The following is a 20,791-nucleotide window of genomic DNA, read 5'->3' as shown; positions in this document are numbered from 1 at the left end:
GCTTTCCTGATGTGACACTTTGCGCATGATGCAGGCTGGTGGCATGGGGTGCGTGGTACCATTGCTTAGCCTTCCTGCTGACGTGTTTGTTAAATGCTATCAGATGCTTTAATATTATTCAGTCTCTTAAATTAACAGGAAGATCGATGTCCTCTTTCTGAAGCTGGCAATCTCTAGCGGGAGTGAAATAACTATCAATTTGGGTTACAATACCTTTTGTTGATGCTGCTTTTTAAGCTGTAAAAAGTACCGATTATAAGCAGTTTCCATAGCGATGAATCCTTGGATTATAGAATGAATTTGCAGAGGATTAGCTCTAAGCAACTAGTTGAAAGTTGCTTGCAGAATTGCTGCAGTACAGGGAGACAAACTAAAAGGCTTCATGAAACACATGAAATAAAGGAGTGTTCTGCTAGCATAAAAAGTCACTTTGTCCTCGTGCAGACTCAATGTATATGAAGAACTGATGTTCTCTGGTCTTCCTCTTCGTTGCAGCCCAGCTGCAGCACCAGGGCCACACAAACTTCCTGGAGAGACCAGTCGGAGGAGGTTTGTTTCAGTGGCTGGCATGGCATTTCAGAAAAAGTCTTTGCTCCCTTTTCCTGGAAATCCCAGCGGCTCTGGGGACGCTAATGCCAGGGCGTATTGGTGTTCTTGGTGGAAAGGCAGTGGGGGTGGGTGGGAGGATTTGCTGTGCCCAGGGCAGCACCAGACTGCAGTCAGCACCCTTTGCAGATTACCTTTCAACCTTCCTGATTTCTGCTTTTTTTCGGGTAGCCAGGATAGTTGTCTGTTGTACTTTAGAAGCTCTTGAATCCTCTTCCATTCTATTGCCCTGCACAGTTGTAGGGCTTGATCCTGCAATGTCCCAAGTCCTGTGTTCCCTTTGGCCCATGGTCCTCCCTGACCATCCTTGGTCCTGCAAAGGTGTTTGGACCAATTGCCTTGTTTAGGTTGTGTATTTTTCATAGTCCATCTCTAATTTGCTTGGTCAGGAGCAAATGGCTTCTGCACATGCCTAGAGAAAGTTTATTTTCTTTAGAAATGCTCTCTCCTAGCTTGTCAGGCTGGCTACTGTCTCCATGTATACTTCCTCCTGGGAGACTTGCATGCCCAAACTATCGGCACCATGGAGAAGTTGGCCTCTGCCCTCTTTCTTTATCATTTCTGCCTGACCCAAGTGAGTCCCCCAGCCGAGGAGACCTTCCTCATCAGTCTTGCCGCTGATGTTGGAGAGCAGCTTTTTCCAGCTCCCTGATTATAGAAAAGGAATATTTATTACAAAGCTGTGTAGAAAATTAGCATGAGTGTTATTAAACAGTTCTTCATCACTGCTAATGCTTGGTTGCTAGGAAGAAGGCCAAAACTAATAGATATAATTTATTTAAAGCCCTGGCAGCCTGTTGCTTTGTTAGTTAGCAGCAGTAATACCAGTAGCAACATTAAATATTCTTTGAAAATACAGTTTGGGCTTATGAATAATTACTTCAGTTGCTGCACAGTGTTTACATGTGTTTTTTTTTTAATTGCTTGGTTATTTACCGGATTTAAATTGTTCCTCTGTAGTAGCAGTGCCAGTGGTACCATATAACTCAGCTATCGTTCCTGTTATTACTGTTCATAGCACTGCAGATTTTAGGAGCCTCATGCAAGAAAATGTAGTGTTGTGTTAGGTGCTCTACATGAAAGAACTTGTGATCTAATTAAGAAAAGTTAAGAAGGCAAGAGATGGGAGTAAAGACAAATGGGGAACCCAGTGTAATTTCAGAAGTGCTGGGAATAAAATGTACATCTGCTCGGAACTGGTGCAGTGCCTGTATATAGATAGCAGCTGTAGTTCCCCCATCTGCTGCCTGATTCCCAGAACTGGTTCCCACCGCATTGCAGGCGAGAGGATCCTCCTCTCCGTGCTCCTGCATGGAAGCAGTCTCAGCCTGCCAGCAGGAGAGGCGGGCTTTGAGACTCAAGGTGACATCTCAGTGATGGTTTTGGCAGTGGCATTAATAGCAGACCGGAAAAATGCGATGCAATTGCCAGCGCTCCTCGTGGAGGGCAGCCGGCATAGTGTTGGAGCACTTTGTGAGGCTGGTCTGCCAGCACGTGGCGGTCTCACCAGGATGTCTGTGTGGGAAGGAGCAGGAGGTTCATGGACAGCACTCAGCGGGCTCTACCTCCACGTTGGGCTCCTGCACCATGCCCAGCCCAGCACTGTCCCCACAGTCGTTCTTGGGAAGTTCACCTGTTATCCCATTTTGTGCATGAGTAGTGCTGAACTTACAGGTCTTCCAGACATTTCTAGGGTTTTGTTCCCGTTTCTGCAATGACCAGCCTGAAGCACTGGAAACAAATCCTTTGGTGTTGAATCAGATAAACAGAAATCCAGGGAGAGTTTCAGTGAAACAATATGTTGTTTAGTGCTGAGGGGTTACTTTGAGCCAGTTTGAAACGTTACTTTGACCCAAAGCAAAATGTTCTGCTTAGCTTTTATTTAAATATTTTGTTTACTCTTTTTAATTTTTAGCATATTCTAGTTTTGAGTCTAAGATGCTGTTTGGCTAATAGGAAATTTAAAACAAAAAAGGAAATCATGAAAGAAGATGTTTGGGTCTTTCTGAAATGAAGTGTTCCTCTTTGAGGTGAAATGATTTTGATATCTTCAGGATAAATTCTTTATTCTCCATCTGAAATTGTTACCTGAATTCAGCTTATTTAAGTTTGGTCTCTGGGATTTGGTGAAAAGTTTTCTAGTTGTCTGTTTCCACCAGAAATATCTCTGAAATGGAAGACCTACAGGCTAGTAGCTCTAAAAGCTGCTCCCGCAGAGGCAGAGGGCTCCTTGGGAGACCCAACAGCCCCCAACTGCTTTGGACTGGGGACCCAGTGGAGTTGGAGCCTGCTCGGCCCCAGGACCGTTTCAGGTGGCAAAGTTCAGAGTAACGGAAAGATCGTTCCCGTCTCCAGCCTTTCATGAATCGGGAGCTAATACTAGAAGGCCCTGCATGGAAGGGATGAGGGATGCAGCACGCTGTGGGAACGTATGCTGCACTCTCTAATGATGTGTGAGCCCAGACGCATCATCCCCGCTCCACTGAGTAGTTTGTCCTGGTGTGGCACAGGGCAATTCCTGCCCTGTCCCTTCTCCCAGTGAAGGGCCAGTGGCTTCCACATCAATCCCAGGCCTGGAAATCTGAGAGCCCTGGGTAAGAGTCCATTGGCAGTACCAGCTTGGCCATTGCCCTGACCCAGTGCCCAAGTGAGACAGATTGCCTCCTGCAGACATCCTCCTTAGATTGTTTTTTCCATGTCATATTGCTTTCTCCATTTCTTTGTATTTTATTGGTACAACTCCAGCAACATAAGTGAAGTTATCCCAGTTTTACAGTTGAGTGGTGGTAAGCAGGGACCGGGCCATTTGCTTCGTGGGTAATAGCTGTTTAAACCATTTCAGCTGGATATATAGTGCAGCTGGCTTTATTCCCCAAAGTTTGTCATTTAATAATAGAGAAGTAGCCAAGTGATCCAAAACATGCATACAGAGCTGACCTGAATGTGAATACATGGGCATGGAAGACTCAGATTTGCTGGTTTAGATCAAAAAGAAGAAAATGCTTGCTATGGAAGATGTGGACATACCTACCTAGATATCTAGAAATTGTAGGCATTAATCAATTTTTTTCTGAATCATTGCAATTTTTCTGAATCATTGCAAATACCCTCTTAACTTGCATGTTTTGCTGCCATGAAGTGATAAGCAGACACTCAGCTTTCCATCTAGCCAGGGCTGTGCATGGGGAAGGAGTCTCAGGAACTGCCTGCCCACATTCAACTCAGCATTGCACAGTGACAGTAGCAGCAGCCCCAAACTGTCAATGCAGCTTTAAAATGAAGTTAAACATTTCTGTTGTGCAGAGAATGGTTTTCTTTCCTACTAAATCCCAAAGGTTTTCTGTATAATGAAAGACGTGTGTTGTCATGTGATACAAGAAAGTAAGACAATATTTGAAGCGGTGTTACTGGAAAATATCATCGTACTGAAACCCGTTCTGAAACAGACCATATCTGGCACTTGCAAAATGACAGCAAATAGATTTAGAAGTTTTGGGCTAAGTTATCAAATGATGTAAACTGGCGCAACTCCATTGAAGTCTGTGGAGAGGTGCCAGCTTTACATCAGTGGAGAATTTGGCCCTTTTTAAAAATTAGCTACAATTCTTATCTAGTATTTTCCATTCCTCATCTCTTGGGTGAAGGAAAAAAACCTTTCACACTTTGTAGTAAATTTGCTGGAAAATGCAGCGGGTGTTTGCAGGCAGTCATATCTGCAGTTATAAACCTTAGTTGGTGGAGTTATAAGCCAAAGCTGGTAGAGCTGATGATTGTGTCTAACTGACAATGTAGGTGGTCCCCTCATGCACATATCTACTGCCTGGATGATTCCCAGGACAGGATTATGCTGGGAATAGCTGCAATGTACAGACTGTCTCAGCCATAATTTCCTGGCTGAGTTGACTGTGTTTTCATGCTTCCTTGTCCAGAAGCTTTGTCATTATCTGCTGCTCTGCAAGATAATAGCCAGTGTGGAAAATCCAGCCTGCTATCTCGTTGAAACAGAGAGGTGGATAATTTTCTCTCTGGACAATCTGCAGATATCGTTGCTCGAGTTCAGAAAGGTTTGGCCACTTCCTTAGGGGACAAGTCTGTGTCTGGAGGAAGGATTGTCCCAACTTCTCTTCTTAGTAGAATTTTGTATGTGCAAGTGTAAGTTTTTTCTTCTGATGAGTAGCTAGAGTTAATGGGAAGGCTGTTTCTGGCTATTTGCAAGTCAGACCAGTTCTTTATTTGGCTGGGAGTGACAGAATCCATTGATGGTGGAGTTTGTTCAGTTTTTTTGAAAGGAAGCAGGTTGTTCTTTCATCGAAAAATTTGGTGGTTGGTCAGTTGCTCACAAAAGAGCTTCTCAGTACTGATCTTTGGCAGCTGTCATTCTGTCTGGAAAATAACTTTTTGGGAGGTTGTAGAGAGGTGGCTTTGGCATTGTGCATACTTCTGTACCAGCAGATTCGCATTCTGTCAGATCTAAGGCTTAGTTGGGGCATGGAGGAGAAAGCATAGATATATGTGGCTGAGAATATCCATGTTGATTCTTTCTCTAATGGCCTCAGCCTTTAGCAGTGAAAGCCAGGAGACTGGTGGCCTCCTAGGGGTCCTGAGAGAGGCTCTTGGTGTGCACTGGTTCTGGTCTGACCCCTGGTCACTGCAGGACAGGAGGTCATCTATCTCAGGATCCCATTTATGTGGGTGGTGACAAGTCTTCGTCTGGCTGCTCCTCACTGTGTATGGGTCTCTGGGAGTTAGATAATGGAGTGGTTTGGGCAGTGCAGTTGTCATTGCACAGATGACTCATGTCTCCAACTCTTTTTCGTGTTTGGTCCAGAAAACGCCATTTTGGTGTTTCCCCAGTGCTTTGCTGAGGTAAGAGCTTGGATGAGGAAGAGGTGAGTCAAGCTTAAGCTGGAGGATTTAGAGATGGTGCCAGAAAACTGGAAAACTTGGGAAACTTGGCCAAGAGGCACATTAGATTAACAGCTGTCCTTCTGACAATAGCTTGCTTCCTTTGGAAGAAAGGTTCAGAGTATTCTGCATTTTCTGCTTTGCCCCTGAATTGCAAAGTAACATGTCAACAGAGAGTGCTTTATAGATGCTTCATTTAGCCTGGTGTTTGTGACCATTTCCATGGACTTCTGCCTGCTGGGAGCTGCAAAATGGCAGGAGCCCATTGGGACTGAGGAGCAGTTGTTGGAGTTTGGCCCTGTGGTGGAGAACAAGATGGTTGCTGGGTGGGCCCAAAATGATCAAGGAAAAAAAGAAAAAGCCCTCCATCCTGATCTGATGTGTTTGGCAACATGTGAGTGACTTGTGTTTATTAATGTGCTATCTTCACTGTGACACAGTGAAGAGAGGAAATGTTCAGATTCCCATTTAACAGACAAGGAGATGGAGCTATGAAGACGCACAGTAAGCCTGAGACAGAACAGGCAATTGAGCCCATATTCCAGGATTAGCAACCTAACTATAGCTCCCTGTTGGTGGCTGATCTGTAATTATGCAAAGTCTTTCGAGGAGGCACCCATCAGGCTGAATTCTGTTGGAATAGGAACAAGTCCCCTCTGTGGTGGGATTGTTCCATGACTCCTGTCTACCCTTTGTCTCAAGAGAAAATCCACCTAAGTGACAGTCGATTCACGTTCAAGCTTTAAAGTGCAATGGCTTGCTGAACTAGAGCTGTAGTCACTTATTTGCAGCCTCAGAGACTGACTTCATCATTCTTGTACAGTATTAAAATGATGAATTGCTGCTGAACTTGGCAGTTGAATGGCAGAACAGCATTCAGTCCCTTGCGCTCCAGGCTGGCAGATGCTACGAGTGCTGTGGAGTTGGCGTGTTCCTCCTCATTGTTGTTCTCAAGTGATCTCACCCTGGTTCCCAGCGACTGTCCCATGAGCACTGTTGACTGGCGTCTGGCCCACAAGTCCTTACGAAGAAGTTAATATGACATAGGAGGAATGAGATAGTTACGGACAGAAATTAATGTCTTGAAGGGACTCTTCTGTCCTGCTTTCAAACTGCAGATTCTCAGTGGGATTCTTAATGGCAGATGGTTTTTTTAGCTGATATCTGAAGTGTTTTAGGAAAAGTTTTAGCATAATTTGACGAGAAAAGATGGGTTTTCTTGCCAAGTCTGCCATGACTCCCTCTTCAGCTGTGGGCAAAGGCTTTTGACCCTTTTGTACATTGGGTTCCTAGCCTCAAAATGGAGAGTGTAATCCTTTGCTTCATCCTTTGCTCCATCTTTTTTCCCTTTCTTGCCTCTTTAGGTGGTAATTTTTTAGGATAAGGGCTGTCCCTGGTTGTACAATGCCCTGTACTCTGGCCTAAAATAACAGTTCAGTACTTTGTTCTTAGTTCTGCCATGTGTTTTCTGTGTGACGTTGGGAAAATCACTTACCCTTTCAGCGCTTCTATTTTCCTATCTGCAAAGCAGAGATAATGCCTACTTTGCAGGGCTGTAAGTAATGCCTGCAACGCCGATCTTTGGATGGAAGGTGCCACGTACGTGCAGGGCAGTGTTATTCCATCTGTTAAATGTGCATGTGATAATCGTTAAACACGGACAGTGCGAGTCATTTTGTAATAGCGGTTGTCCCTCATGAATGTGGGGGCATATAATAGATTTGGATCTAACTGGCTATGTCTGGGTTGGGTAATATGCTCTGCTGAATGCACTGCTGTGATGAACGGTAGCATTTTTCTTTCAACAATTGGGCAGCACTGTCTTCTGTGATGTTTGCGTAAAGATAAGATGGGTTTTGTTCAGATTTCTGCTTTTTTCCCCCCACAGCATTGTTCAAACTGGACAGAGGGTTCTCTGTGGATGTGTTAGTGGTAACTTGTTTCCATTAAAGGCATGAACAGTTACTTACCAAGTAATAGATGGGAACCAATATTCATATTTGTGGCAGTGGAAAGAAATGATATAGCTACCATTCTGAAGCAATCGATTAAGTGATTAACTCTAAATTATATTACATGTTATAATATATATTATATACTCTATAATTTAGATTAGCTCTAAATTATATTTATGTCTACAAAATACAGGTGTGATGGCTGGGTTCAATATGAGCGGAGATCTCCAGAAGCCTGCTRCCAACATCCCCCTGGGTTCTCTGGCAGCTATAGGCACCTCGTAAGTAATAGATTGGGAAGAACTTACCGTTTGGAGCCTGCCTGGGATGTGACCAATCCATTTCATATTCCCATCAACCTTTTATTACTCAGCCATCTGGAAAATTGAAGTCTGGCTCACGTTCAAATTACCATCCATTACCACCACCTACTCTGGATGGGTTAGAGAAGAGATTCATTAATGCGGATATAAACAATTCTTCCTCACCCTTCCCCCTGCCTTCGCTGGGCAGGAGGTGTGTTAACTCTAGACCATTAGTTGCACCATTGCACTCAGGCTGTCCCAGAGCAGAACATAAGGTTCACAAAGGCCTGGGACACATTGTTTTGTCACCCATCATGCTTTCCCACTCCTGGCACTTTTTGCTATTGATCTCAAAGTGCTTTCTGTGCAAAAAAAGGAAAATATAATTTTTATTACTTGGGAAAATGTAGTCAAGAGAGGTAAAATGACCTACCCATCTGAGAGGCCGGTGGAGCCTGCATCCCAGAGCAGTGCGCTCTCCCCTGGGAAATGAATGTTAGGTATTAAAAAAAACTCAGTAGGTTCCTGCCTCTTTTCATTGCTCCCTAAACTACTTTTGAAAATACTACCTTAATTATGTACCCGCATTCAGAAAGGAAAGCCTTTTTTACTTCAGTGGGATTCCTGATGAAATTGGTGCTTGTTTTTGTTCAAGTTAAGGGATTTCAGAGAACATAGAAGTATCACAGACTAATTGACYGTGACTGTTCACATCTCTGCTGTCTGGACTTCACAGACAGACTAGTTTGTTCCTCCAGCTGAATACTGGAAAAAAACAGAGCCGTCACAGGAGTGATCATGATTGGCAAGAGGTGGAGGCTGTAAATGAGGCTTGCTGGGGTCTTTAGCATCGCTGCCAAATCAGTGGACCTGTGCACACACAGGATTGAGTTATTCCCCTACACAAACACCAAGAACGTGCTCTAGACTGCAGGTTTCTGTGCCTCAGGAATACCATACGGGTCACTCTGTAGCTGTCCCTGGTGCACTGCAATGGGTAAGTTATGTCCATGGTCTTAAATTTAGGCTGCGGTGCAAGAACAGCCCATATAGAGGGATCAAAGGCCCAGCTTAGAGGTACTTGACCTTCTTGGGGCTCCGCTAGTGGGTAAATTCTCTATGGTTTTGCCTTGCTGGAAACAAATTGTTTGTCTTTGTTATTTGCAGATGGTTTCTGTATATGGTCTTTGTCTTTTTGCTGGGAGCTGTGTGTACCCGTCAGTCACTCCGCTATGACTTTATGATAGCAGAGAAGGTAATGTGTTCAAATAACTTAGTGTGGTTTTGTATAATGCTGCTTTCAGATTTCCAGCTGTGTTATTGAATGCTCAAACTTTTCCAAAAGCCTGGGGAATTTGGGTACCCATCTCTCATGGAAATTCAGGGGGATTTTCCCATTGCAAATCCCAGTGTACAATTGATTTGAATAGCTTTCCATTCACCAGCATATCCAGTAATGCTGAATCTTGGCATAATCACCCAGCAATAGCTTTAAGACCTAAAATATGCTAATGTGGTCTAATGATAAATGCTGTGTTTTATTCAATGTATCCTGTTTCATTGGTGAAAGCTTAGACCAAACTGAAATCTCTAAAGAACCGCACTGCTTATCGTTACTGAGTCAAGCGAAGCTTACATTTTCATATCTCGTGTACTGTAATTGCAGTGTGAGCAATAGGATTATTAAACTGTGGACAGTCCACAGTGGTGTATATGTATGAAGGAGGTTTGTTTTGCTATAGGCAATGAACCTTGTAATTGCAGGCCTTTAAAAAGAGAGCAAAGGATTTTGGTGTGTGTCTCTGTCTTTCCTTAAATGGAATATGGAAAGGATAATTTTCAGTTTCTCAGAGTTATCCAAAATTCTGCGCTCACMGTATTTGACACGATTTTTGTGGTTAAATTAATTTGAAATTTCTTCCATTTATATAATTTATAATACGGTTTTAATCTAAAATATCAGTTTGTAACTCTGACTTCATTTTCTCTCTAAGTAGTGTAGCCCTAGACTTTCCCCAGTCCCCARAATAAACTCTGAAATATTCATGGGGTTCCTGCCACTTTTTGCTGAGGTGAAAAATTATCTCTATTGCAGGGAGAAAAGAATGAGTCTACCTTCTTTAGGCAATGTCTTTGTTATGTAAATGTGACAGGCTTAGTGGGTGAAAAGTRCAGGAGCTAAAAGGTACCTTTAAATGAAACAGCTGAAGAGAAAGAGATTTTTTTAAGCTATGTTTTAACTTCAAAACCCTCTGAGAGGAAAAAATGGAAAAACCTCCCAGAAGAAGAGCCTAAAGATATATAATAGTGCTAAATATTAAAAACAAGAAAGGCAAACTCAGTTTTCTTTTCCCCGGTACAGTGCAAAAGAGTGGTGCAATCCATGTATTCATGCTGCTGCTTTGACTTCTTGTAAGCTGTTTTATATTTTAATGACTTTGTTTGGAAAGAGAGAGAGAAGTTCATTAGAAATCCAGCATGCGAACTCTCCATTTCTGTCAGTCACAGGTGAATGAGTGTTTGGCTCGTTTTCTGCCTTACAAAACCTGCTTTCTTTTTTAAACATACAAAATAAGACACAGTAATTTCACTTATAATAGGCTAGAAGTGCCAATTTCTAACGAAGTATTCATACTCTCTATGCTTAAAACCAACAACAAAACCTTTCATCAGCCTCAGTGAAAAGGACTCGTCCCCTCTAGTCCTGATTGGAATGTCAAGTGCTACGTTTAAATACAAGTGTTTTGGCAACTAAAATAATATAGGCAGCCTGGCATAGTTGATTGTCTTTCAAGTATTTCTCAAATAGGGCTGGTATTTTAGGAGAGGGGCAGGAAGCTGTGCTTATAAGATTCCCAGATCAAGCATCTATCCATTTGTCTGTTGGAAATTGATATCTGCTAATTTGTTTCTCTCCAGTTTCATCTGTCCCACAAGATAAAACCCACAAGACAAGTGGGGTTTCACGGGGAAAAGAAATGTGCACGTATTTGAGTGGTGGGAGGTTTGTGCAGTTCTGAAACACAACATTAATTTTACATGCCTTCTCGAAACAGCAAGCATTTTATAGCTGTTTACCCAATCTCCTTTATGCTGCACGCCGACTTCACAAACAAGAAAAAGGCAGCTGTATCTTGAATCGTCTTTAGACATGTAAATTTTTGTAATTGCTGCTAATAAAGCATATGCCGCCTGACTTCAACAGCCACAGAAACTAAAAGGCCCCAGGAAGCTGCAGCAGCTCTCTCGGATCTTATTCCCCGTGAGAGGAAGGGTGGAAGAGATGGACGCGCAGGACTGGGGAGACCTGCATGTGGTGCTGTCCTCTGCCACCGGCTGTTCCTGTGCCCTGCCAGCAAGTCACTCTACTGCGATTTGGGCAGGATGGATCTGGAGCAAAATTCTGTTTTTTTTTCCCCACCTAGCATTTATTTTCTTGTTGCCTGTGCCTTGAGTTTCTTTACGGCTAGCTTCCAGCCTTGGGACAGCAGCTGTTTGTTTGCAGGTCTTGGGTGGGTGAATCTGGGCCTTAGTCTCCTTGGCTGTGTCTCCCCAGATCTGGACAAAGCGGTCCCAGCAGCACTCTGATGTCAAAGCTCGCTCACACGTAGTGTTTGTATCACGTGTTTTTCAGTAGCCTGCACACAACCCACAGTGCAGCTGCCTAGAGATCCCTCTTGGGCGTGCAGCAGATGACACTGGGGACCTACCAGGGGGGACCCCGTTCTCATTTCTGTTTGATAGACATTCAGAGCACTTCCATGTCCCAAGGAGCAGACGAGTGACGCTTTAAACTCTGTCTGTACTCGAGTTTTCCCTTCCAGTCTACCTCAGCACGCTCTTCCCATAGCTGACCCCCAGGCGTTCATACAGGCAAGCAATGTATTGGGTATTTTGACCAGTTCCTATGCTTTCTGCCAAGCAAACTGGCCATTCGTGTCTCCTCCAGAGTCAGTAAAAAGAGGACAAGCTTCTGTTTGGAACAGCAGCTCACACACGATTCCTGCAAGTTCCCACCACCTCTTTTTGCCAGAAAATCACCCAGCAAAGCACTTCAGCTGCCCTGTCTCTGCTCCAGCAGCTCTGACCCAGTTCATCAAGTACATCATGGCCCAACTGTCTCATCCTCAGTAGTGGCCCAGGAAATCATAAGCATTTTTCTAAAACTGCCCTTCTTTTAGAATCTGTGAGTGATGCAGAAGGAAGGGGCAGATGGGTCTAAGATTCCTACAGCAGAGCCAGATACTAACCAAACACCCCACCGTGCCTGTTTCCTGCCAATTTGCCTAAAGCGAGGTTGGGGAGGCGGACAGAGAGCGTTTCATTTCTCAGATGACATGGAAGATGTGAACAGTGGAGCAGCTGGGCGTGCGAAGAGTTGGAGAAATGAAGCAGTGACAACGCTAGCAGGTTAGGGAGCGACAGTGATGTATTAAGTGGGAAAGATGGTGGCTGAAAAATGCAGAGTCAGGAGAACTGGAGAAAATGGAAATCAAGAGAGAGATGGTTAGTCCGGGGCTTCAGAGTGCTCCCTCCGTGACCTTGTTCCTGTGCTGGCACTGTGCTGCAGAGCGAGACTCTTCACCATGTTGGCACGTGGGTTCCCCTGCAAAACCAGCTGGCACCTGCTGCGACTTCCTTGCTTTTGGGCAGTGGAGCATTGTGCAGTGCCATGAGCATGCCAGTGCAGCTGCAAAAGGTGTCCGGCGAGCCTGGGAGGCAGCAGGACTTTGGCAGAGGCAGCTGAATAAAATGGCGAGTGGTCTGGTGAGCAGCTGTGCTGAGGAAGCCTGGCTGCCCTGGTCTTTCCCGTGCAGGTCCTCCGGAGTCTGATAAATGGCTGTGCTTCGAAAACAAGCCTTGTTTCCATAAAAGGTTCAGAGAAAAACCTGTTATTAGTTAAGCAGAAGAAAGGTCCTAATATCTCTTAGACTTCAGCCGAGTTTTGTCTGTGGAGTATCTGGACGTCTCAGGTCATGCCTTGCTTTCAGCAAGCTGTTGCAGCCCCACAAGGTTTCTACACCGTGTTCAGCGAGCAGCCTTCCCTTCCCTCCTTTCCCGCGGGAAAACCTGGCCACTGGCACTGGCAGCCTGAACGGGTGCTAGCCAGAAACTGCCAATTGAACAGCCTAATTAGCACTGGGCCTTTAAAAGTTTTCAAGTTTCATGTTCACTTAAGCAAATCCTTTACTCGTTGAAGACAGGAAAATAAGGTCATTGTATTATATCCTTTGGAGCGTGTTTTTTGAGATGTCATTTGTTGAAGTGGCGAGTTGGATTTGGTTTTACTGTGGATTGTCTTTCCTGATTGGTTTTCCCCTTTGGGCCACAGGGGCTTGTCTTCCTGTTTTGGATGGCTGGATCCCTGGGTAGCTTTTCCTGTGCGATGCTCTCTGTATATAAGTGCTCTCTCCTGAAATAAACTCACTTCCAGTTACTTAAGGGGAATCTAATAGCTGCCGCTTTGCTGCATTTGCTCCAAGTGACAAAGAATTTCTTGGATGTGAGCTTGTCAAATGGCTCTGTCAGTACAGGATGTTCAGAATTAAATTACTTTTATGGGATAATTTTCCTGTATTAATTACTTGCACTTTATACCACAGACCACTTAAATTGCTGCTTTTCCATGGCTCACTCTGTTCCTTTTGTAATGTTATAAATATATGAATCTCTAAAAAAAATATGTATTTAAAACTGCTCAGGGGTTTTTAAAGAATATTGTAGTCAACTTTAAGTTATCTCTGCTTTTTCCAGGTGTCCTTGGTGGGTTTCTTGTTTTTGCTGGGGTTGTATATCTCATCCTTAGCCTCCTGCATGGGAGGGCTCTACGGAGCACCCAGGATCCTGCAGTGCATCGCCCAGGAGAACGTCATTCCTATGCTCGCCTTCCTTGGACGTGGGGTTAGTAATCCTTGCTGCAGAGTTAGTGTCAAACCTTAACTGGAAGAAAAATTGATGATGCAAGAAGCTGGTACTGCTATGTATCTAAYGTGTGGGATGGTGGATACATGAAATACAAGGAGGGACCACTCGCCGGCTCCTTCCGCTCTTAGCTCTCCCCTGCCCTCCCGCTTAGGGCAAAGGGCTTCAGCTCTTGTCCAAACACTTCGGTGAACTGGGTTGTAACTGCATCTTTTTATTTTTTTTCCTTCCTTCCTGAACTTTTTCTTTGGAATCTTCCTGTCTTCTTTGGTAACTCCATAGCTGAGTATATGACTAGTCCCATTGTGCATTGGAGAAGAGGATGCTGCTTTGTAACATGAGCTTAGATGCTATAAAAATAATAGAGAAAGAATAGATTTGAAAGGTTAATTTGCGGGGCTGCTAAGCTTTAGATATTCTTTGAAACAAAGCCCTGCTTTGAATATGACAAAAGGCTTTTTCCTTGTCCTAATAAGTAATCCTTGTTCACATGAGTTGTTCCAATGAGATCAGTCAAAATACCAGTCAGTAAGGATTGTAGACCTTGGCTATACCTTCAAAACAAACTATTTTTTTGCAGCTTTCTTTTTTTCTAAATAGGGAGAAAAGAATTCCTTCCCTCAAAATAACCTACAGCACCTAACTGTCTGTACCGAGCAGCTGGGAAAAATCTTAAGATGTTTTGCTCCTTCAGAGCAGCTTATAAATAGAGAAAAATATTTACAATACTGGTATTTGTGAATGTTTTAATATATTTAAATGTTTTATAAGTATACTCATTGTCTAAACTTTATATTTCTCAACGTAATTTTCTAAAATTAAAGTAATAATAATAATAGAAGCAGGAGCAGTAACAACCCCCCCCTCCCCCAGCTACTGAGAATATGTATCAGGCTATCCCAGAACGGGCTGTTCTCCACTTGGCAACCCTTGTCAAATTCTCACTGATTTAGCCAAAAGACTGCAAAGTTGATTCCTCCTCCTCTCTGATAGTTTTCTATCTTTCCATAAAAGAAAGACAGAAACTCTCGATTCTGTTGTGCTGGCGGAGTGCCACGATGGGGAGTGCTCTAAAAAGAGGTGAGGAATTAAAGACAGATCACCTTCCTCTTTGCTTCTCTCTGCCGCCCTGAGTATAGACTTATTTGATTCATGGTGAATTAATAAATTTAGTTTGTCCTTAACAATCTGTTCCACATCAGTTCTTCTTTTCAATGTTTTAAAGAGTTGTAGTCAACACAGTCCTAGCTAATATGAAGGGCACTATTGTTTTCTGTAGTGTTAAACCAAAGCCAGAGGCATCCTGAGATTGTACCATCTGTTCCCTATCTCACTAAGTCTTTCTAATACCTAAGATGCTTTCTGATAACCCTGTTCATTTATACTGGAGACATATTTCTCATTTCATTGTGAAAATGCGTAAGATCCAAAACTGGTCCCCTTTTCTATTAATAAATAAGTGTGGCAGAAATAGAAATAGTTTCCATTTGAGCTGTGTGTTGTTTAAAAAAAACACATACAGTAAATGAAAATGCAGAATGGAAAATGTTCCCTGTCTTGTGCTATTGTTGGTATAACTGAGCTGTGGCAGAGACCCTTCCCAGCCTTGTGTCTGCAACGCCTTTATACAGTCAATATCGTTTGTGGATACCATGCTGTTGTCCAAACTCTTAATTGTGCTGACACATTTTAAAACATTTCCTGTTTATCCTTTCCAGGATCAAAGCTTGTTCTAAAGGGGCATTGCTGTGGTTTCAATTTTTCTTACTAAAAAGTCCTTGGAGATGAGGATTATATAAGCAGCGCCCATAAAACTCAGAGGAATTTCAGCACCTGCCTGCTGTACTGGAAAATGTCTCTCCTTACATTGCTGAAAGTCCAAGAATTTTATAAATGTAACTTATTTTTCTGGCATTAGCACCTTTCTGTCATTTGCTTGTTCCTGTTAAGTGAGATAGTCTGTCCAGCAGCCAGGTTAGGGAAACACTCAGTAGCCAACACCATGTTCAGCTGAGGCTTAAACCTTGCGGTAGGGCCTTCCTTCCTTCTGGGTAAAAGTCTGGCTTTAGCTGTTCCAAGCAGTGGGTTTTCTGTTGCTTTCCTTAAGGATGTTCCACTTCCTAAAGGATTTAAGTTGTGATCCTGCAACTGTTGCTTGCTCCTGTTTTCCAAATGGCACGTGGGGACTCTTCTCTTTAACTGAGATTATGCTGACAACATTTTTTCCTCCTTCTAAATCTGTTGCCCCATTCCCCCTCCTCTTAGCGTTTTAAGCCATTCCTTTCCCTCTTTGATGCTTGCACCCATCTGAGTTTTAGGTTGGTCTGTCACGTTCCCTTAGTGTTTACTGCTGTCAGGATGATGTTCTGGGCACTAACATATGTGATCTGAGTGGGAAGGAAAGGGTTTGTTTCTTGAGACTGTCCTGCTTTGGCTCAGGAGACCCGTGCTGTGTTGATGTGTGTGGAGCAGGGTAACATGGGAGAGCTGGTGCCATGACATGGATCTGCACAGTAGGCTGGTGGTAGGTCTCCAGTGACTAAAAACCAGGAAAGCCAGGCAGGAAGGTGGCACTTGGGAAGGTGCTACCTGGGGTGGGCTTCATCTGCTAGGCACTGATAGGGAAAGGTAGGCTGCAATTTTAGTGTGAACAGAAGAACGGATTTGGAGGGGAGAAGTAGATGGCTCCTGCATCACGGAGAAGTAGATGGAGGACAGCTGAGTGCTTGTGTAGAGCTCTTCAGCAACTGAAGTATACATTGCTTGCATTTCTCATCCCTCACAACAGGAGCAGCAGTGAGGCTGCATGATGTCGAGGGAGGAAAATCCCTGCTGAGGCCAACGTTATGGGGTCACTGCAGGATCTGTCTGCCTACTCACCCATCGCTGGAACGGGGGGTCCCAGGGACTTGTGTTGCTTTCCTCTGCTACACTCAGATGTTCCCCATCCTCCTCTCCTGGGGCTCTGTGGCTTTGTCTTTCCTGGCCACGGGTGGAGGAAGCTTGGCCGCCGCTGGCATAGAGAGAAAAGGGAGAAGGGACCAAGGACCAAGTGTTGTGTATTTCTCACAGAGCAAGTTTCATGAAGGCAATGGCCTGCTGGGGAGGGAGAAAGAGGACAGGATGATGCTAGAGAAGAAGGGAAGAGCAAGAGTTGAGAAGAACATGATCAACTGTGTTGGGAAGCGAACTGTCCTGTCATCAACCGACTGGGTTGATGAGGGAACTGTCCTGAGATTTTTAAGAGGTTTGGTCAAAACAGTTCTTCACTGAGTGCCAGGATAGTTCCAGCTGACTTCGTGGCACTGCTCTTCAAGGAGCAGTGGTAGGGTTTGTGGCTTTTGATTGGCTGGTTGATTTTTTTGTTTGCTGGTTCTGAAGCCTGCCCTGTGCTGCAAGGACTTGCCCTCGTCAAGGCACTTTTGGTGAAGATGTTTGATTTCTAACCCAGTGTAGTTGTATGGTGTTGATTCAACAGTCTGGTCAAGGACCTGTTCTCAATCAGCTACCACATGCAAACCCCGATCCCTAAGGRGACTCGGCACAGTTTCTGATGAGCACGTAGCATCGCAGTCATGTTTAAAAGGAGGCAAGGTCTGAGATGCTTCGTATTTCATTTGTTATTCCTTGTAAGAAATTTTCCAGCTAGGCCTTTAAGTGGCCTGCRCAGGCATTTCAGATACAGAAACAGTCAAAGGAAGGGCATATTAGACTTGGGATTAAAGTTCATGAGCTGATAGTTTGGTCTTTCCACCCCACGTCCTGCCAGCCTGATACATTTTGCTCTGTCTCTCTCTTTCTCATCCTCTCCCTACCTTACCCCCCTCCCAAAGGAGAAGAATAACCAGTATATCTCCTGGTTGCCTTCCTGACTGCAGCCTGGCATCATCTGTTGCTCTTCTTGACACACGCCCTTCAGCATCCTTGGCTACTTAACCTTTCTGCAGCTTTCCTCCGGGTGTTGGGCAGATGCAGCTTTGGTGGAAGAAAGGAGAGAAGTGCCAAACACAGAGTCCCAGAAGACCATGGATTTAGCTCAGCCTCATGTCAGGGCATGGGCATAAGCGTCTAATGCAAAAATGGCACTCCTCTATGCAGGCAGATCTTTCTTCACTTACCTGGTAGTAAAAACCTCTCCAACGGCATCATACAGGGGTAGACAGCATTGTGGAGGCTCGTAGAGAAATTAGAAATGAACAGTTAATTCTAATTACCATACTTTATTGCCAGAACACAGCCCAGACTTCCCATAAGCCCCACAAATCACTCTGAAGGGTTATTGCTGCTTTAATGACATTGTTTTACCACGGAGATGCAGAATGAGACTTAATGAATTTTCCGAAGGCAAACATTGAGTAAGTGTCAGAGGTGAGGTGGGAGCTCAGCAGTCTATTGTTTAATTTACTAAGCCAACGAGCTTCTGATGATGTGTGTGTTTGCGAGTATTTCATGGCTAAGTGGGTGCCTACAGGCTGCCCAGGTAACCACCTGTCACAGCTGAGGGAGAGGGGCATCTGCACGACAAGACCAATGGGAATGTGAATATTAATTTTAATATAAGTTTGTTTTATTTATGAACTAGAAAGGACCAAACAAGACTCCAGTGGCTGCAATTTGCTTAACCAGTCTCATCACCATGGCTTTTGTCTTCATTGGACAAGTGAATGTTCTTGCTCCTATAGTCACCATCAACTTCATGTTGACATATATTGCTGTAGATTATTCCTATTTCTCCATCTCCTTGAGCTACAACATTCAGCAAAAGCCTGAAAAGAGGCAGATGGAAAATTCGAGGCCTGCCCACCCTTCCCAGCCTTTAATTTTGAACAAGCCTTCCGCCTATAGATCAGATGGAATAATTCAAAGCAGATCAAATGGCACCTTGCTGGAGTTCACGAGAGACATGGACCAGCTTTTTAAACCATTTCATAATGAGCCTGGTACTTGTGAAAAAAAAGAGGCAGCTGAGAATTTAACCCAAAAGGTCAAACAGAAAAAGATAAAGAAGCCAGCCAAACAAACATTACAAGACAGCTTTCTCTTGGATCTTGAGCATAACACTCACCCAGCTCATTATGGTTGTGGTGAAATGTTGCAGCCTGCCAGAGAAAGTCTGCAGTGCCCCGCTGAGCGGAGTCGCCCGTGTGAAAGGGGTCTGTGTTCACCGCCCGTGGTGGGCTCCGAGCTGAAACAGGACCCTGAGCTATTGGAGCAAGGCGAACGGGGCGAACGGCTCCGTAATGAGACGCAAGTTCTCCCCGGCCAGAGAGTGGAAGGTAAAGGCTAAGAGATGGACATCTCTGTTTTCATGTGGGAATGCTTTATCACCTCTGTCCTCCTGGTGCTTTTCCAGAGGCAGGCGAGAAACTAGCTTTATATGGGGCTGTCATTCAATGATTCATAGCAATAATATCTTTTATTACAGGTAAGGGGAGAGTTCATTGTAATGAATCGCAGGAGAAGTTCCAGTGTAATTTGCCTATGGGAGATTAATTGCAGGAAAGCAGGCAGGACTATATTTAGTCTAGGGTTTTACTGTATACTCATTATTCTACCAATGCATTCTTAATGCTGTACATTAAAAAGATTTTGAGTATATCTAGGGATTTATTTCATCTTGATGCAGAGTAGSAGGGATGGACCCATGTGAGTTTAAAAATCTGGCTATCAAAATGAAATGATCCCCATGCTGCAAATGGAGTCTGTTATTCATTATCCACAGCTAAGAGTCTGAATTTGTTTTTTAGGCGATATGGGTATTTAATACTGCATGTTTATATGGAATTTGCAGTCTCAGATCTTTACTCTTTTATTAACATTAATCAGCTTCAGAAACTCTTCTAAGGGAAAAAAGCATTGTTTCTCTGCTTCTACGAATACGGAAATTGAGGCCCAGGTAGACAGTGACTTACATGTGGTCTTAGAATGGACTGAGAGCCAGAGCTGGAAATGCCTTTTCCCTGGCACTTCCTTATTACCTTCCTTTTAGAAGTTTTGGTTAAACTTTGGGATACCCAGCTAGAATTTCTTTTGCTTTTCTGTAACTGGGTAATGTAAAAAAGGAGGGAAAAAAACACTTTGGCTCCTTTTTAACATCTCTGCATTTTTTTTTAATAGATTTATCTGTAAAGCAACAAAATCCAGAGCTGGGAATTCAGCAAATACCAGTATCCTTCTACTCCAGATTCTGCAATCACTGGGTTTCCTTTGCTGGTGTAAGTACTTTTATTTTGAACACTGCTTTGTGATTGTAGAAAATGGAAGGAAATTCACCACTTAGTGCAGTGTAAATACACTCCAGTGCTTAAAAATAGCTTTTGTTTCTAGTATTCCAGGTCACCTGAACTAAGTACTCAAGGTTCTATACTTCCATCAGTTCAAAAAAGTCCTGAACCCTTGATCAAACAGCTTTGGTGCAAAATTCCACATTTTGAGGAAGGAAAGTTCCTCCAGCACGTTATTTTAAAGAATAAATAACTTTTAAATAGCATCTGCCTGAAGCCACTGAGGAGTTTAGGACATTTAAATTCATCTCGGGAAGATGGATTAACGGACAGATGACAGAAAAGGGGTCAGTTATGCATAATGAATGAACCATATGGCTTTGCTGCATGGATGGAGATTTCGTAGCTGTGTGTAAAATATAATAAACACCCTGAACAACCCACTGAACCCTATTAATGTAATCCTCAGATTGAGTTTGACACCTACTTTTTAAATCATGCTGCTCAAGCTGCTCATTGCTGTTGCTGCCAGCAAGCAACTACTGGAGAAATGTCCTGCTGGATTGCAGAGTAGTGGGTGGGATGAATATCAGGAGTTTCTTATCTAGTGACGACGTCTTTAAGAGTTTGCATGCCAGTGCTGGTCTTTGGGCTCAGTAACTAACGTGACTCCCAAATGTCATCACAGAGTTCAGAATGGTCAGCTCTGTACGGCCACAGGGGAATTTCTGTAAAGAGATGACTGACATGTTCATTAAAGTAGATTTAGTTTCCTGTCAATATTCAGACTTAGGAGGAGAGTGCAACAGAGTTGAGAAGGGATCAGCAATCCAAAAAAAAATCATAGAAGCATAAATCTACATTTATTCATCCT

At 43.7% G+C, this 20,791-nt stretch overlaps 1 protein-coding gene across 7 annotated transcripts in view; it reads left to right on the top strand.

Annotated features, from left to right (window-relative positions):
- Window positions 1-20,791, top strand: part of SLC12A8 (solute carrier family 12 member 8) — a 71,114-nt gene that overhangs the window by 42,443 nt on the left and 7,880 nt on the right. For all 7 annotated transcript variants that reach the window (XR_003256980.1, XM_026087414.1, XM_026087415.1 and 4 more), the window contains exons 8-12: window positions 7,660-7,747; window positions 8,939-9,026; window positions 13,526-13,672; window positions 18,276-18,969; window positions 19,811-19,908. Coding sequence is in view for 6 of the 7 variants with exons in the window: in XM_026087414.1 (XP_025943199.1) it covers window positions 7,660-7,747; window positions 8,939-9,026; window positions 13,526-13,672; window positions 18,276-18,969; window positions 19,811-19,908 (1,115 nt within the window). In the remaining variant the exon portion in view is untranslated. The remainder of the gene's footprint in view (window positions 1-7,659; window positions 7,748-8,938; window positions 9,027-13,525; window positions 13,673-18,275; window positions 18,970-19,810; window positions 19,909-20,791) is intronic.

This window comes from Apteryx rowi, unplaced genomic scaffold (genome assembly GCF_003343035.1).
Source record: "Apteryx rowi isolate R43461 unplaced genomic scaffold, aptRow1 scaffold_715, whole genome shotgun sequence".
Taxonomy (NCBI): Eukaryota; Metazoa; Chordata; class Aves; order Apterygiformes; family Apterygidae; genus Apteryx; species Apteryx rowi.
This window is presented reverse-complemented; position numbering and strand designations above follow the sequence as displayed.